This window comes from Athene noctua, chromosome Z, assembly GCF_965140245.1.
Source record: "Athene noctua chromosome Z, bAthNoc1.hap1.1, whole genome shotgun sequence".
Taxonomy (NCBI): Eukaryota; Metazoa; Chordata; class Aves; order Strigiformes; family Strigidae; genus Athene; species Athene noctua.
The window spans coordinates 753,066-770,839 of NC_134077.1; the positions used below are offsets into that span (position 1 = coordinate 753,066).

General features: G+C 56.8%; 1 protein-coding gene across 1 annotated transcript; it reads right to left on the bottom strand.

Moving 5' to 3' along the window:
* Nucleotides 1-6,406: 6,406 nt before the first annotated feature.
* ST8SIA3 (ST8 alpha-N-acetyl-neuraminide alpha-2,8-sialyltransferase 3) lies at nucleotides 6,407-16,875 on the bottom strand. The gene is made up of 4 exons (XM_074932366.1): nucleotides 16,647-16,875; nucleotides 15,594-15,716; nucleotides 12,991-13,548; nucleotides 6,407-12,291 (listed from the first exon to the last, which is right to left on the bottom strand). Exons 1-4 carry the CDS (start codon nucleotides 16,823-16,825, stop codon nucleotides 12,009-12,011), a joined length of 1,143 nt encoding a protein of 380 aa, XP_074788467.1. The 5' UTR covers nucleotides 16,826-16,875; the 3' UTR covers nucleotides 6,407-12,008.
* Between the last annotated feature and the right edge of the window lie 899 nt (nucleotides 16,876-17,774).

Below are 17,774 nucleotides of genomic sequence, written 5' to 3' on the forward strand. Positions count from 1 at the left end.
GCTGTGCCGCACCATGCCAGGCTGTGCCAGAGGGTGCCGTGCTGTGCCTGCAGGTGTTGGGCTGGGCCATGTTGTGCCACGCTGTGCCTGACTGTTGGGCTATGCCGTGCTGTGCCATGCCGTGCCAGGCTGTGCAGCTGCTCCCAGCAGTGCGGTTCCCTCCACTGCCCCCTCCCTCCCCCTTCCACTTTAATCAGTAACACGGAGACTTGTGTTTTATGTCATTCTTATCTCGGGCCCTGATAACCATCTCTGTGTTTGTAAAGGTCCCACCCCCACGGTGCCCTTCTGGTAACAAAGTGGGGGGAAAATGGGGAGAAATGTCACCTTTTCGATAGCAAGAGTTGAGCCTGGTTTGGAGAAAAATGCTGCCAAGGGCCAAGGCGTGCAGGGGCGTGTGGCGGGGGCTGCGGGGAGCCACGGGCAGGACGGTGCGGGCAGCGTGCCGAGCCTGGGCCCGGGTACGGGCAGGGACGGGCGCTGGGCATCCCTCTGCTTTGGGACAGGGGAAAATGCTGCGGGGCTTGGAAAGGAATGCAGGTGGTGAGTGAAAACGGCTGAGTCCTGTCCAAAACCGGCCCTATTTTATATTCTTCCAAGGTCAAGACCGTTTGCTACCAGGCCCCTCTGCAGGGCGCCCCCAGCCGTGTAACAAACAGGCCGTGTGTGGTGCCCCCCGTTTCCCGACGGATTCCCGCTGTGGGTCCCAAGGGCTAGCGATCCGTTCCTCCCCAGGCCACCGGCCCCGTGTGGGCCCAGAGCTCACGGTATTTTCTGAGCTGCTTTTCGACACGAACCAAGAGGGTGTGAAACGAAGTGTCCCCCCACCGACCCCCAGCTGCCCCAGCCGCTGTCAGCCCGCGGTGGAAAAGGAGAAAGGAAGGAGGAAGCAGCAGCGAGCCCGGGCGTGAGGGGCCTTTGTTCAGGGCAAGCTATGCGTGAAATCTTCCCGTCCTGCCTAAAGGGGCAAAAGTTGCAGCTGATGTGGGGGAAAGAGAGGCAAGTGCAGGCAGGGAGGGGAGGGGGTGGACAGAGCCCGATGGGAGGCCAGATGCTGCAGATGTGCCGGCGTCCTCTTCCTCTCCTTCTTCCTTTCTTCCTCTCCTCCCTCCTCCTCTCCTCTTCCTCTTCCTTGCTATTCTTCCCCTTCCCCTTCCCCTTCCCCTTCCCTTCCCCTTCCTCTCCTTCCCCTTCCCCTTCCCCTTCCCCTTCCCCTTCCTCTTTCCTCTTTCCTCTTCCTCTTCCTCCTTTTTCTTTTCTCCTTTTCCCTTTCCCTTTCCCTTTCCCTTTCCCATTCCCTTTCCCTTTCCCTTTCCCTTTCCTTTTCCAGAGCTGAGGTTGGAAGGTACCTGTGGAGACCAGGCGCCCCAGCCCCTGCTCACCCTGTGTCACACCGCGGGAGCTGGTGCCGGGAGGTGTTTTTCTGGACACTCACCCCCAGCCCCTCCTGCCGCTCCTGAGAGCTCCCCACTCTCTCTTACAGAGCGGGAACCGTCACCTAAAAATTAAGATTAATCATACTTTGAATTTTAGCTTCATAGGGCTGCAAAGATATTCTCAGGCGTTTCATAACTGAAATGAAATCTGACTTTTTGTTGAGTAAAACCTGAACTGCAGCCTTGTGCTGGGCTGCGCAGCGATCCCCGGCTCCCAGCGAGCGGCTGCGCTCCGCTCTCCCCGTGGGCACCGGGACCCCGCTGGCGGTTGGGGTGGTGGTTGGCGTTGGCGGGGCCCGTGCCGGTGGGCACCGGGCGCGGTGCCTCGCCTCGGCAGAGCGGCGGGAGCGCGGTGCTGCGGCACGGGGAGCGGGGCTGTGGGCCGGCGCGGGGGCGAGCGGGCAGAGGGGGCGTTCGCCAGCGCCTTCGGAGGGCTGGGCTGCACCCGCCGTTCCCATCAATTACGCTCTCTTTAACAGAGGAAAGATGAGAAATCGATTATTTTTATTTTTTTTCCCTGACAAAATATTTTCAGAATTCAGGAGAAAAAGGCCCGACTTTGACCTTTTCTTTTTAAACCCGTGCCCGATCCTCGCGTCCCATGGTGATGTGAGCTTACACATGGTAGCGCCTAATTCCGGCGTCTTGCCAAACCCATGTCCAAATCTTCCTGGGAATCAACCCCCAACGGGATAAAGACCAGCGCCCGGCACGGCCGTGACCGGCACTGCCTGTGTGCCGACTCTGGGGGGGCTGTGAAGCCCGGGGCTGCTGTCAGCCCCACCGGGACGGTGCAGGGGCAGCTCTGCCCTTCTGCCCCATGGGCACCGTCTGCTTTGGCCTCACCACAGGGCTCCCCCAGCCCCCCACGCCCGTTAAACCTTTCTCCCCGGGCCGATGGTGTGGCACGGACCTGGGCCCTGGCTGCACTCCCCCCACGCTTTCTTCCTCAGCCTCCTCCTTTCTTTTTGGCTGGGGCTCCCCTGGGTGTGTGGATTTTAACTACTCTTGTGTTCCCCAGGGGCTGGGCTCTGCCGTCTCCTCCAGCACCCACACCCATCTCTGAGCGCGGGGAAGAGATGGGCCAGGCCCTTCGGTGCTGCAAAACCATCCGGCTGACCCAAACCGCCCCTAAAAGGGGGAGTCCAGGGGTTCATCCCCCGTGCTCACAGCCCTACACACCCCCCTCAACGCCAGTGCGGGACGTGGCAGGGGCACGGGTGGGCTTTCCCTTCAAACAGCGAGCACCGGCTGGCCAGGGATGGCCCACGTCATCTTCACCTGCTTTTAGGCAAATATTGCACGTGTTTTCTTTTGGTATTTGGAAATTGGTGTCGCAATTTCCCTGCAGAGGGCAGAGGGCCCGGCTCCAGCCCCCTGTGCCGTGCTCCCAGTGACAGCAGCGCGGCTGGATGTGAGTCCAGGGGGGGCTTAAACCACAGTTTTGCTCACGAGAAGTAGAACCAGTCTTCCTTGTGATTGTTCTCCTCCCAGACACGTTACCAGTTATTTAGAAGTAAAAAACCAGCTGGATAATACGGGATTTTTTTCTCCAGAGTTTTTCTGGGAGCAGTTCAGAGGGTAAAGCAGGCCTGAGAAAGCTGGACCCAGCTTTATCAGTGCAAACTGATCAACAGGGAAAACAGCTCAGGGCTACCTGGGGGAAGCAAGACCCCAGCCAGGCTGCTTGCCTCCACCACCAGCACCGAGGAGCAGAGGCTCTGGGGAGCTCCCTCAGGTTTAGCAGTGGAAAGATGAAGGAAAAGATTTGTTCCTCTCGCATCACTCCACTAGAAATTGGATTATGGGGCGATAAATCCCCGCCTGAGTGGTACTTGTGGGGCTGCTTGGGGACTTCTACTCCGTGCACGGACATTCCCGGCGTGGTGCCGCCCGGCGTGAGAGGGGCAGCGGGGCCGTCCTGGTGTAGCTGATGGCACACTTGGCTGGCCGGGGCCGTGGTTAAAGATTAAAACTGGACCCAGTTTGCAATATTTATCTTGGAAGAAGGAGGGCCCCAACTTGTTTGGTTTGTGGGAAGTGTTGGGAAACGGTGACACCAGTGTCACCCCGCAGGGGCGTGGGGTCCCGGCAGTCCCCGCGCGGCGAGTGGGGCGCGCGACTGCCGGTGACGTGGGCAGGGCACCGTGGGGGGACCCGGTGAGGGGTTAGGACGTGGTGGGGACGTGGCTGCTCCCCTCCCATGCTCCTCCTGCCTCTCGAGTGAGGACGGTGGCTCCTGCCTCCCTCCCAGGGTCGCGTCAAGGGTAAATGCATTAGATAAAGCGGATATTCATTGTGGGAAGGGCGCGAGCAGCATAGGCAGATAATGCTTTTTCATTTATATTGCACTAAACGTTGCCTACTGAAATATTTTTCAAAGATCAGTATCTGGTTGCCCAAAGTATTAGCCCTGCTCTGGGAACATCCGCTCAGGTGGGCCGGGACAGCTTTGCGCAGGGTTTAAATATATTTTGGTGGTGACAGCGCCTGACACGTGCAGGAGTGACTGGGGTCATTCGGGGACCCACCCAGATTTGTGCTGTCAGCCCAGACAAACCTCCCCAGAGCGACGGGACCATCGGACAAGCCAAGAACGAGTGGTCCCGGCAGAGATGTCCCGAGGAGGCTCTGAAGAGCAGCCACATTCGGAGGGTGAAAACACTCCCAGAAACGGGGCATGGGCTGGCACGGGTGGGAGATCACGGTCAGGCGGTGCCCCTGCCTCCTGCCTCCAGCCTCCTGCCTCCTCCTCCTCCTGTCTCCAGCCTCCTCCTCCTGCCTCCTTCTCCTTCCTTCTCCTCCCCCACCAGCCGTTCCCCTTAAAATCCGGCTGAGTAAAGTACTAGAGTGTGTGTTGTAGAATACTGACAGGGTGTTAACCGCAGGGGAAACGGATTATGCGACAGCTGATTTCCTGTTTCCATGTATATGATTTTCTGTATGTTATATATTTATATCTGTCATAGAAATGTTGCCAGAAACCGCTTAGAATTTTTAGATAGGGTTAGCACCAAAATGATTACTTTTTACATCATTTTGAGGTTTGGTATCCCCAAAACACCCCATAGTGACTACTGCTGGCAATGAACGTAGTAATGTAGGTGGATTTGGGAACAGTTTCGCTGTCAGTAGGGGTCGGAGGGAGAACCTCCACAACTCCCACCTGGTCACTGTTTCCCAAAGAGCCCCACCCAGGGCTTTCTTAAATATGGAAGAGGGACGGGAGGGATCCAGGATGCTCCTGCCCTGCTCTCCCAGGCACCTAAATAGGCAGTAAAGAGGAACTGGTAGGTAAAGGGAGAATGTTCCCGTTACTGGACATCCTCTTAATTTCATAATGGCACAAAGGGATCCGATACCCACAAGCTGCCTGGTACGAAAGGCTGGAGATCCAAAGCACATTTTAACAGTGGGGAAATAACCCCTATGAGGGCTTAAAAACAAGGCAGCAGTTTCTGCAGCCATATGAGCCCTTAAATCAGTCAGTTTAAAATCTTAAAGTCCTTCAATCCATCCATCCATCCATCCATCCATCCATCCATCCATCCATCCATCCATCAGTCAGCACTGCCTTTCAGCTGCAGCACAATGTGCCTGGGCCAAGGCTCTGCTGCAGCTCCTGCCACCCTGAGAGAGTCTCTGGGTTTGTGTGAGCTCCCAGGCCCCGAGGCTGCCAGGCAGAACCCAGGCCCTGGACTCCCACGGTTTAACCCTCCGAATCGCTGCCTGCTCACACGGGCACCCTCAGGCTGGGAGCCCACGCAAAGCCGAAGAGGAGGAGTTGCCCAGCACGTCTGGCAGTAGCCTCCAGACAGGGGGTCAAAGGCACAAACCCCCCTGCCCGGGTGCAGGGAGAGGACAGGAAGGGTGCCGGGAGAGTGACCGGTCACAAACTCTCCAGAGAACCCCTCAGCACAAGGAAACAGTGTGTGGTCGATGGCTAAGGACGAGGATGGCACCAAAACGAGTGGGGAGGCTACCAGAGAGCCCGAGGTGCAGGTGAAACACAGAAGGAGGATGGGCTGAGGACGGGAGGATGGGATGGAGATGGCAGGAGGACGGGATGAGGAAAGGAGGACGAGATGAGGATGGAAGGACGGGCCAGGTGGCTGGGATGGCCACAAGCCCCCCCTGGTCAGGAGATGCCCTGAGGCAGCGCCACTGCTCCCCAGGCTGGGTCCTTCCCGGCAGGGACAGGCAGAGTTTTGGGAGGGTGTTTTTCACCCTTTGAAAACGGAGGCAATGCAGCGGCAGCACGGGAACTCGCTAAATGCTGTCGTGGGCCTTTGTGGACAATCACCTCCGTGTTCTTTTGCCGATCGCTGGTGCTCACCCCGCGCGTATTTCTGTGGGCCAGTTACTCCTGCGTGGGGATCTTCCAGGGGGCATTTTTGGTGTTATTTAACGTTGGTGTCACGGGCATAAAATACACCTAGCGCTTGCACAAGAGCCGTGGAAGCAAGGTAACGAGAACTCCAGGTGTCAGCTCGAAGTGGAAGACCGGTAAGTCCAACTGCACTCTGTGTTAATATTAGTGCCCGGCCGGAGGCGCGTGGGGCCGGGCTCCCTGGGGCAGCTCGTCCCACAGCGGGGCTGCTTCTAATCCAGGCTGCGTGAAAATCCCACCCGCAGAAACCCCGAGTTTGGGAACTTTCCTGAAAATGGGGCTTTGCTTCCCTCTGCCGTGGGGGTAACTATCTCAGCTGGGTTATTGGTGAGCTGTGAGTACGCTTGAATCTGTGAATACTCTCCATATTTACCCACTCAGGAGGGGAAAAAAAATATCAGTTATAGTGGGAGAGAACATTAGCTGTTTGGGCTCGTTAGCATGAGGGGTTTTTTGATTAAAGTGACAATCTGGTGCTCAGCAAAGTGCGTCTACAGCGTGGAAACCCCCCCCCCAGTGCCAGCTCGTCGCCGGGAAGGGTTCAGGAAATAGTAAGAAGGAAGAAGCGGACACAGCTGAGTTTACAGACTTCCAATGCACAATAAAACATTTTATTTAAAAACAACGCATCCAATATTGTGTTTTGGCACATGAGTCAATGTTGCAGGCACGTTCACACCAACGAATCACATTGCTGAGAGGTCCCCCACGAACGGCCGCGTTGCCCGGCGCAGACGACGCCCGCGGTGGGGCCGCGGTAGCCCCTCGCGGGAGGGCCAGGCGCTGCCCCCCGGCGCTCCCGGCCCCGCCGACCCCCTCGAGGCTCCCGGGGGAGCGAGGCTGGATGCCAGCACCACGGCCCCACCGCGGCCACTCACCTGAGGCTGTGCCCTGGCCCTCTGTGAACATCAGCCATTTAAAAATAAAAAATGCTTTTAGTATGGCTGTTAAATAATGAATCCTTTATTACAATTATGGCATTTTTTTTCTCTTTTTTAAAATATTTATCTCTTTTTTTTTTATTGAAAACAACTCCATCAGGCATTGAACTGTATAGCCATTGGAATAAAGACACATTCATTTACAGAAAACCTGTTTTTTTCTAAACGATCCATTTTTGCAGCCTCCATTCACCGTTAGTTATAGTCCACAAACGCTTGCTTTTTGGTATACTCCACAATTAAAACCAGTAGCCAAAAATGACTTTGTCTGAATGTATCTTGCTACCATTCACTGAAAAGATGCAAGCAACGAAAATACAAACCCCAGATGTATAAAAGAAGAGAAGGTAACACACGTATTTCCACTCCTATGTACACCCCCTCTCCACATCCCCAGTCCTCGCTGCGGGGTCCTCGGCGCCCGTTGGCACAGGGCTGGAGCAGGATGCGGCCCCGCTCACCTCCAGCAGCGCCTGGGACACGTCCTGGGAGCCCAGCGGGGTCTGAGTCCCGCCAGACCCTTCCCTCGGAGCTAGTCAGGACCTCGCCTGCTTTTGTAAACTCAAACCTTCCGTACTTACGAGTACTGATCACGCTGCGTGACGCGTACGTTCATTTAGCCATATCTGCTGGCCTAGACGTTCAGGAACGGCAGCGAGTATTTCCTTGAACCATCAGGAGTTGGTTTAGGTAGACAAGAGGCTGGAAGGTTTTGGCAGGAAGAGTCTGGCCAAGGTGAGACCCAATGCAGGGGCCGTTTGCAGTCCTGAGCCGGGCGGGCGGCAGCCGGCACCGCCCCGGGGAGCCGTGGGGGCTGGAGGGGAGCAGCTTATTTAAAAAGGCATTTTCTGCCTCTCCCCCTCAGCCACAGTCTCCTCCGCACCCTCCGGCCCTCACCTTGCCCACCACCTTCATCCCCTTCATCCCAGAGCTCAGGAACCCACCGTGAGCCGCCCAGCCTGGACCTTCTCCAGCCGAGGGCCACCAGCCAGTGCCGCGGGCAATGCCAGGGCTCCTCCTGCCACCCATCACTCACTTCCTCCAGCTCAGAGGGATTTTCTGATTATTTTCTACAAAACCAGAATTACACATGCTGAAAGCCCCGTGCAGTGAGAAAAGGACGCCGAGCCCTGACCTTACTGCCAATTCGGGGCGGGGGGGGTCACCCCCCTTTACTGCTCTGGGACGTGCAGTGCCCCTAATGCGAGGCCCCACAACAAAATCAGCCCAAAAATGGGGTTTTGGGAGAGAGTCCAGCCTGACTGCGAGGCAGCAGCGGGGGCTTTCCCTGCCTGGGGGAGCAGAGCCCACCCTGGGCCACTGCTGGTCCCACCAGTCGGCACAAGCCGCCCTTCCCTGCCGGTCGCTCTACAAAAGCAGAATTCAAAGTGCAGGAAACAGGCAAAAAACAAAAGATGCACATTTTAAGACAGCTTTCCACACTGCAAGAGCTTGGACAAAAAAATATTGATACTAAGAAGCAATTTACTTTGGGCTGTATTGCGCCATTGATTTTGGGGAAGAACTCCCCATTAAAATCAATGATTCTGAAATGTTCAATGCGGTTCTGAAAAATCGATAGGGAGTTTTGCTTAAAAATCAATGATATAATATGGCGCTCTGTCAATAATTTTTCTGTATTCCCATTTCCGAATATTTGCAGCTGTTTTCGTGCTTCCTTCTCCGCTCTCGGTGCCTCTCTGTGCCTCTGGAAAGTTCCAGCTGTGCTGCCAGAGCCGTCCCCCGGCACTGACAGGGGGTCCCGGCCCTCTCTGGGGATGGGAGGGGGCTGCAGAGCACCGGGGCTCCCCCCGAGACCCCCTGGTGGGGTCTGCTGCCTTCAGCCGTAACGGGACCTGGCCATAAGCGGGATGAACCTGACAGACGCTCCGTTTGCTGAAGTTAAGCAAGGTCAAACGAAGGTACCGCACATGGAGACACCTCCCCGTCGCCATCCTCCCCGCGACCAGCGTCCCTGGCGCTCTGCTGGGTGCGTGGGGCCTCGCAGGGCTCCCGAGCACAGAAACAGCCTGGGGGGCGAGCTGGGGGCAGAACAGAAATTACAGCCATGGGCAACTTCCCCCAGTTTAGTGTGATTAGGACGGGAAATTTAATTTAAAAAAAAAAAAAATATGAAAAATTAAAAAACGACCCCAGAGCAATTTTGGGTTTTGGTTTCAACCTCTAATTTTTGCCTTTCATCTTCTCTCCGGGGTGCTCTACAGCAGCGGTTTGAGCGGAGAGAAGATGTGCAGCACTGAGGAACAACCGGCCGAGGCCCCCGGGCACATCAGAACTGCCGCCCTCCCCTCGGGGAGAGGCTGGACGCTGTGGCTCTGAGCGTGTCCCACCGCCCAGCGACACGGCCGGGGCCAACACCCCGGAGTCTGGCCCCAGGCTGAGCACCGCCGCTGCGAAAAGGGCTGCTGGAGACACACAGGCGGAAATACGTCTGTTTGGGCTAATGAATGTTTACTGGTGACTACTGGTTATGCCACATAAACGCCGTGCAGCAGCCGAGCAGGATCTGCCAGTGCCATTCCCCCTTGGAGCCAGCAGCCAAAAGCTGTATAGAGCACACCAGGCCCCCCTTTCACACCAATATAATGATAATAATTCACATTTCTTTAATGCGCTGATTAAAAATGATCGCTCCCTACATGAGATTGATAAAATGCCTCTTAAAGAAAATATCTGGCGTTAACCACAAGCCAAGAGGCATCAGCCGGGGTTGGGAGTCACCCCTGGCCCCTGCTGGGCTCTTGGCCACGGGACACACCTTCAACATGCCCCTCGGTGACTGGCCGAGCCACCCGCCTGCCTTCATGGGTACGTACAGCTCGAAACACCATCAGAAATGATTAATTACTGCACGTCATTAACAGCTAGCGCAGATCTCCCTGCCAATTTCTCATCTTTCTGTTTCCTGGGCACAAAAAATCCGCGTGCTCCGGCACTTGGAGTAGGGTTCCCGCAGGTCAGGGCTGGTGCTGCCCGGTTGCTCATGGTCCTGGCGTCCAGGGGGTGCAATCCTGCACCCCTCGGTGATGGGCCTGGCGGGGTCGGGGGGTCCCTGTCCCTCCCACGGGCAGGTGCGAGTGATGGAGAGGACCTGTCCTCATGCTCTGCCACAACCTGTGCCCAGCACGGCCAAACTCCGCTCCCCGGCCCTCGCGCGCGACTATGGCACAAATAATAGGTGATAATATCAAGGACAACTCTTATGGCACCGCACGGCGTAAGACACCACCGTCACTGCACAACTATGTCTTCATAACAGCTGCGGGAAGTTGGACTCTGCTGCAGGGATGGCGACGAGCATGGGACCGACAGACAGCACGGAGAGCCAGAGTCCCCTGCAACGTTGAGCCAGGCTTGGCAGGGCGGGCGGGAATGCCACGGCACGGCGAGACCCCAGCCCCTCCGCAGCGCGCCCCAGCCCTGAACAGCCTTGGAAAAAACAAAAGCCAGAAAATGCGGGGTCATTAAAATGGGGAAGAAAGTTGCCAGCTCCTTCTCCGCCCCGGGGCGTGGGGGAGAGCGGGGACCCAGCTTTGGGGGCCAGTGGACCTGCGGTTTGGTGTTGTACTCGAGATCTTCCTCACCTCCTACATCTGCTTGTAGGTAAAGAGGCTGAGAAAAATTAAATGGTGCCATTTTAAACTATGATTTTAAATTGGATTTTGCATCTTCTTTCAGTGTGCAGTCAGTTCTCAGCGTCAGAGAGAATAGTACAAAAATGTTAAAATACTTGTAAGCAATACTTGCAGTAATAAGAAACCCAGTTATTTTACACGCTCCTTTATCCTGAGACATAATGGCCAACACTTTCAAACCCTAAGTAAGGTTTGTCCTCTCTACAAACAGCCAGATGTCAGCGGTGCCGAGGAAGCCGTGTCTTGCTTTGCCTGCCTCGGGTGGCTGTTGGTGATCGGAAAACGGGGCCGCTCGTTTAGTGGTCTGACCGTGGATTTGGAGATGTGAATGGGGAGACCTGGTAACTGTATTTCCTCTTCCCTGGACTCCTGCTGCGCTCACTTCCCTTTAAAAAACATTTTTAACAACCCCGGTGCCTGGCTCCTGCTGCTGCCCGGCCCGCCTGCCCCGTCGCCATTAATTGGACTAACAAAGGCTACGACCACTCTCTACAGACACCGCCGAGCAACGAACCCCATGGCCACCGCGGGAGCGCCGGGGGTTTGGGTGGCACCTACCAAAACACTCTTGCAGCAGAACGTTGGGTACGGCCGCGGCGGGTCCCACCCAGCAGAGCTCACCGGGGTGGGCGTGGCGCCCGGCCGCCAATCTGGGGGCAAAGGGATGGGGTGGGACCCCCCCGTGGTCCCCATGCTCAGGGATATCGTCCCCCCAAAGCACCCCCCAGCGTTGGAGGGTGCGGGGAGCCAGTGCAGAGGGAGGCGCGCCCGCGCCGGGGTCTGGGGCTGGTCTCACCCAACGCATCTCCAGAGAAACCTAATTGTTATCGCGGAGGTTTAACTTTGAAATCAAAAGACCAGATATCATCACACGGATGGGAACGACCACGGTTCAGCCTAATTAGGAGTAGGGTTTGGCCCAAGTTGAATTAAAACGCTGAAGTGTTCTGAGAGCGATATAGACACCTAGCTAAGGTACAAGCCGGATTGTGACCTCCTCCTTCACCTTATAGCTTTGAAAAATGTCAAATTCAGTAAATATGAAAATATGCAAGCGGTGGAAATCAGGATCCACACTGAAGAACTTGCAAGTGGCGAAGAACTGGAATTCTGAGTGGCCTCCTCGATCGGCCACAGCGATCTATTATGCCAAGCAATTGATAGCAACATACACAAAAGCAGCAAAACCTTTTAAAATCAGCATTTCTAGTTCTAGTCAGGAAGGAACAGTAAAATGAAGAGTTTCAGGGCATTTAGTGGGATGCTAAAATACGAAAGTATCTTAAAACATACTTAGTGACTTATCTATAAATGCAAAATATTTCGACTTTGCTGCTGCATGAATAGCATCCACAGAATTTGATAAATGTTTCTGCACTGCTAAATGGGCTTAGACCCTCTGACGAGCAGTGACAGGGGTGACTAAAAAGCATCTTTATATTATGGAAAATATTTTAGGCTGGGGTGTTTGGGTCTTTTTTTTTTTTCTTTTTTTTTTTCTTTTTTTAGAATTCTATCTGAAGAACGTTTAATTGGGGTTTGGGCACTTTTTAGACAATCATTTGGCACTTCAAGATTTAGGTTCTTAGGCACAATGCGACAAGGTGAGTTTGGCCAGTCCTTCACCGTGCATCCTGTAGAGCAGCTGGAACTCTGCAGGCAGCTGGTGGGACTCCTGCCACTTGGTCGTGAACTTGGTTCCCTTCTTATCATAGTAGTGGTACGGGAGGTCCTCCCTCGTGTTGGGGTCGAACCCGAAGGGCCAGAATCCGTACAAGTGGATCTCTTCACATATGGCAGAAGCAAGGGTGTACATGAGAATACCTGTGCTCAGCCGCTTGGGTGACAAGTGTTTGTTCTTCCAGTACCTGTGAAAAAAAATAGACTTGTTACTCTGGAGCGGGGGGAAGAGGAATGCCACGGGTTTGCTGTAAGGAAAAAATAATGTTACTGCTCAGAGATGGTGCTGAGAGCCTGGGCGAGGCAAGGGCTTCTCCTCAGGCCAGTCTGTAAGGAGCGGGAGCGCAGAACGCCCCCAGCAGCACCCTGACCCCCAGTCTCTTGTGTCCCCCTCTGAACGGCTCTGGGTTTTGGCCAGGAGAGGCAGTGCCTTACCCAGCCAGGTACGATCCCCTGGCTCCGCTCACACTTGCTAAAGAGAGGCAACGTCATCCTGCTTTGTGGTGCCGCAGTTTTCCTCGGAGCAGGCGGCAGCTCCCGTGAGCGGGCTGGGAAGAGCATGCACTCCAGACACGGTGCTCTGCTCCCGCCGTGCCTCCCTCGGCTGTCCCACACTCCTCCGGGCTCCACAGCGGAGGCAGAGCCCTGGCCCGGGCCGAGCCCCCGGGCAAACAACCCCCCACTCCTCTGCGCCGGGCCCACACCTGTGAGGAACCACCCAAAGGACTCGCTGAGGCCGTAACAAAGCTGCGTTTGCTCTAAGGCCGAGCAGGCTCGGGTCCTGACTCGCTAGACAGTGCCTACCAGGTCAGGCACAAACAGGAAAACCAGTTGTGTTTGTACAGAGACGTGTTTGGACAAGCTAAACACCAGGCAGAAACACACACCTGTTAACATGCTGCATGATGTTTCCTGGCCAAGCCAACTGGACCTTCAGTTGCCCTCTGTGCTCAACGAAGAAGTCAACCAGCGTTCTCGTGACCGTCGCTGACGTGTGGAAGAAAAAAGCGGGGATCCAAAGGATGGCCCCGTCGAGCTTTTTCAGGCTTAAAAAGAAGTTGTTGCGATCCTGAATGGTCAGAAGATTGTTGTAATACTTTTCCAGGATGCTGGGGTTGAAGGTCGTAAGATTGGTTTTCCTTCCAACATCTTTTTGGAAAGCCTCGGTTGGAGCAAAATTGCAACGAAAAACAAAATCCGATTTATCTATTTCTTGGCCGCACTGACTCCCGGTCAGGATCCCGCTGTTTCCAACCACGGCGCAGATGTTGTAATGCTTGTTCAGGATGGGCGACACGTCGGGAAGCAGCGATCGGAAGTTATTGCTGATAGAGAAAACGTACTTGTGGCTGGAATAATCGTAATGCATCAGCTGCCCGATCCGAACGCTATTCTTGGTCAAAGAAAAATTTTTTATTACATCAACGTGCTGAAGGATTTCTTGCCTAAAATAAAACAGAAAAAGAGAAGAAAACAAGGAGTTGTATTTCCCCTCTTTCTGCAGTGGAGAGATTTTCTTTCTGGCTAGACTTACATTTCTCTTTTTCCTTAATGCAGTATTTTCCTGAGCAGCGTGGCGCAATGGCTTTTAAATTAACATAAAGAGAGAGGAACCTGGAGCTGGGCTTTACTGGGCCGTCCTGGGTGATGCCAGCTGAGGGTGCGGCCGTGCCCCTTGGAGCAGTGTCCGGATTGAAACGCTGGATTCCCTGTGTAAACCCCAGGGGTGCAGCCAACAGCTCGGCCCTTCCCCGGGTGCCTGGCTGAGGGGTGCTGGGGCCCTGCTGGGGCTCTCCACACACACCCCGCTCTTGGAACTGGGCTGTGGATCTGGGGACGATGGGTGCTGGGATGGGAAGCAAACCCAAGCCGTCCAAGATATTGGGTTGAGTTAACAGGAGCTGATTTTTAAATACATGTCATTTTTCATGTTCTTGTTAAGAAGCACAAACCCAAGTGACAGTTGCTGCCTCCATTTATGTAAAGATAATTCCTTAATGTCTTCCCTGGGCAAGCACACCGGCGTTTTTACAAGGGTTATTAGGGATACTTAAAAGCCAAACAGAACCAAGCCTGCTCAGGAATTTCCCTAGCAGGGCATAAAAATAGAAAACCAATACCACTTTATTTGCTCATGTTTATGGAAAACAAACAACTTTTTTCCAGCTTGCAACCTCCAATGTCTAAGCATTAATGGAGTCCCACTGGGTGCCCTAATTATGGGTTATGGCTAACGGACAAGCACAACGGCAGATCCTGAGGCATCAGCTAAAACCTTCAGCGGGGTGGCACGGAGACAGACTCACAGAATCACAGAATCATCGAGGTTGGAAAAGGCCTTCAAGATCATCTAGTCCAACAATTAAAACTCACGATGGATGAGCTGGTGGTGCCAGGAATGAAGCAGTACTGAGGGCAGCCACTGTCCCGCCAGCCCGGCGGCTCCTGGGACAGGATGGGGCAGGCAAAGAGCCCCCTCCTCGCCCTGCCCCATGGCGCCCCGGGGGCAGCTTGTCGGCACTGGAGGGGCATCGCTGGCCCTGCTGTGCCGGAGAGGGCCCAGGGGAGGAGGGGAACACTGAGGGGGGCAGCACCCCACACCGACTGGGCTGCCGAGCCGAGGGGACGGGGTTCCTGATTCTTGGGTGGGAGATGGGAGCCGGGTCACAAGGTGGTCTCTGAAAGATCAGGCTTTTGTCCGCTACAGTCCAGGGTGGGAGTCGCTGTCTTAAATGGCTAAACGGTTTTATTTTCTTTTTAAAAATACATCAGTAAATACATCTATATTAAAAAAATGTATAAAGTATATATTTACTGATCTTTCTCTATATATATATCTCAGTAAAGCCAATAAATAAAAGAGGCTGGCCAGGCAGTGCCACGACTCATCACACTGAGGGCACGTCTGACTGCCACCAAGCACGGAGCAGCTCTGAGGAAGCTGAAGGGACAGAGAAACCCTTTCTCTTGCCACACTGCAGGGACATCAGTGCAACCCGCGGGCAGGAGGCAGCCGGCGGTGACCAGGGAGGTGTTTTGGGGTGATCCAGGCTCGAGGGCCCCCATCCAAGCCCCAAGCCCTGCCCACCCCCTCGGCCGGGAGGCAGAGCAGGGCTGTGCTTGCTCAGAGCTGCCGTCAGCTGGGAAGTTTATCTGGGCGCACGTCGGCCTCCACGAATGCGGTGTTTCATGGCCGTTACCTGCCCGCTTGTTTCAAGTTTTATAAACCCCAGTCGTTTGTACTGAAGTGACGACGATTTTACTTGCACACCGGGACGCCGGGTCGCGTCCTGTTTGGTAAAATGCCCTGCTCTGAAATTTCTCCCAAGATAGCTGTAAGCATGTGGGGAAACACTCCGGTTCAGCCTTTGTCTCTGGCTGCTGGCGAATTAAAAGTATTTAGCAGTCCCCGACTGTATTTTCTGCAGTCGTGGGGGGGGGGAAGGGGACAAGGCCGGGGGGTGCGGAGGGTCCGCGGGCGCATGCTCACCGCTGGTGGGCGAAGGCCGTGCGGTTGAAGGCCCATTTGGACGGCTTCTCCTGCAGCTCCTGGCTCAGGGAGTTCGTCATGGGCACGAACGAGGGGTCCAGGAACTTCAGCGCAAACTGGGACCTGCAAAGGAGCGCACGGACCCACGGACAGACAGACACACGGACAGACACACGGACAGACACACGGACAAACACACAGACACACAGGCAGACACACGGACACACGGACACATGGACAGACACACGGACGGACACACGGACACAGGGACGGACACACGGACAAACACACAGACACACAGGCAGACACACGGACACATGGACAGACACACGGACACACGGACGGACACACGGACAAACACACAGACACACGGACGGACACACGGAGAGACACGGACCCGCAGCCCGTTACCGGCCCCGGCCCGACCCCGCCCCGGCCGGTCTCAGCACCGCGGACAGCGCCGGACGCGCCGGGCCGGGATACACCGGGATATACCGGGATATATCGGGATATACCGGGATACACCGGGTACAGCGGGATATACCGGGATATACCGGGATATATCGGGATATACAGGGATACACCGGGATACAGCGGGATATACCGGGATATACCGGGATAAACCGGGATACACCGAGATACAACGAGATATACCAGGATATACCGGGATACACCGGGATGCAACGAGATATACCGAGCTATACTGGGCCGTACCGGGCTCTACGGGGCTCCACCGGGCTAGGCCGGGCCATGCCGGGCTGCACCGGGCTGGGTTCTACTGTATCGGGCTGTACCGGGCCGTGCCGGGCTCTACCAAGCCGGGCCGAGCTCCACCGGGCTCTGTCAGGCCGTGCCGGGCCGTGCCGGGCGGTGTCGGGCTGCCCCCCACCGTCCAGCACCCCCGGCCCCCCCCGGTCCCGCTGTCCCGGGGGTCCCTCCCGCAGGCCCGGCGCTGGGCGGGGGGAGCCGCATCCCCGCCGTGGGGCCTGGCCGGGCCCGCCGGGGTGGGAAGGGGTGGGAAGGGCGGACCCCCCCGGCTCCCCGAGCCCTCACCTGAATCCCGCGTGGAACATGTACATGCGGGGCCCCCCCGGGCCGGCGGCGCGGGGCGCCCCGAAGATGTTGTCCTTCTTCAGCGAGACGTAGCTGATGAGGGAGAGGATGAGGAGCGCGATGCTGAGCATCACCAGCCCCAGCACGCTGGCCACCCGCACCATCTTGCAGCTCCTCATGCCGGGAGGCGGCCCCGCGGCTGGGCGTGTGCGGGGGGGCTACATGGAGCGGGGAGGGGGGGCGGGTGCGGGACGGCGGCGGGGACGGGGCCCGGCACCGCCGGCAGCCGGAGAGAAAATGGAGGGACCGAGCGGCGGCGCGATGAAATGGCAGCCGGGAGCGGCCGCCCCGGCCCCGGCAACCCCGGCAGCGCCGCCGGGCCCCCCCCAACCACCCCCCCGGGGCCCCGGCGGGCCCCCCCGGCAGCCACGGCGCACGCACCGGCGGCTTCGGAGTCCCCTCGACAGCCCCGGTGCCCCCCAAGAGCCCTGACGTGCCCCCCCCGACAGCCCCAGCGTGACCCCCAACAGCCCCTGTGCTGCCCCAGTGCCCCCCGACAGCCCTGGTGCCCCCCGAGAGGGCAAGTGCCCCCCCAGCATCCCCTGTGCCCTCCGACAGCCCCAGCACCCCCCCGACAGCCCCCCGTAACCCCCAACAATCCCCCGTGCCACGCCAGCAGCCCCAGTGCCCCCTGGCAGCCCCGGTGCCCCCCCCGGACAGCCCTGCTGTGTCCTCCCCGGCAGCACCAGACACACGGCCAAGCGTGCCCCCCCCCGGACATCCCCGGGGTGCCCCTAGTGCCCTTCCACTGCCTTGGGGTGTCCTGCAGTGGCCCCCCAAGAGCCCCGTGGGGATGTGGGGGGGGATGAGCACGGCTGAGCTGCGGGGTGCCGGGGCTGCCGGGGCCCCTACGCCTTCGCTGGGGTCCCGCCGTCCGGGAGGGCGCCCCACGTCCCCCCTGCTCCCCAGCTCGGGGCTGTGGCGCTTCCCCGTGACACCGGACATCCCCGTACGGCACGTGCGGCCTACGCAGCCGCCTCGGGACACCCCTCATTCTTGGAAAACGTGGGGTGTAGGGCATGATCCCACTTAAAAGAACCCTACTAGTAATTAAACGGGCCCATAAAT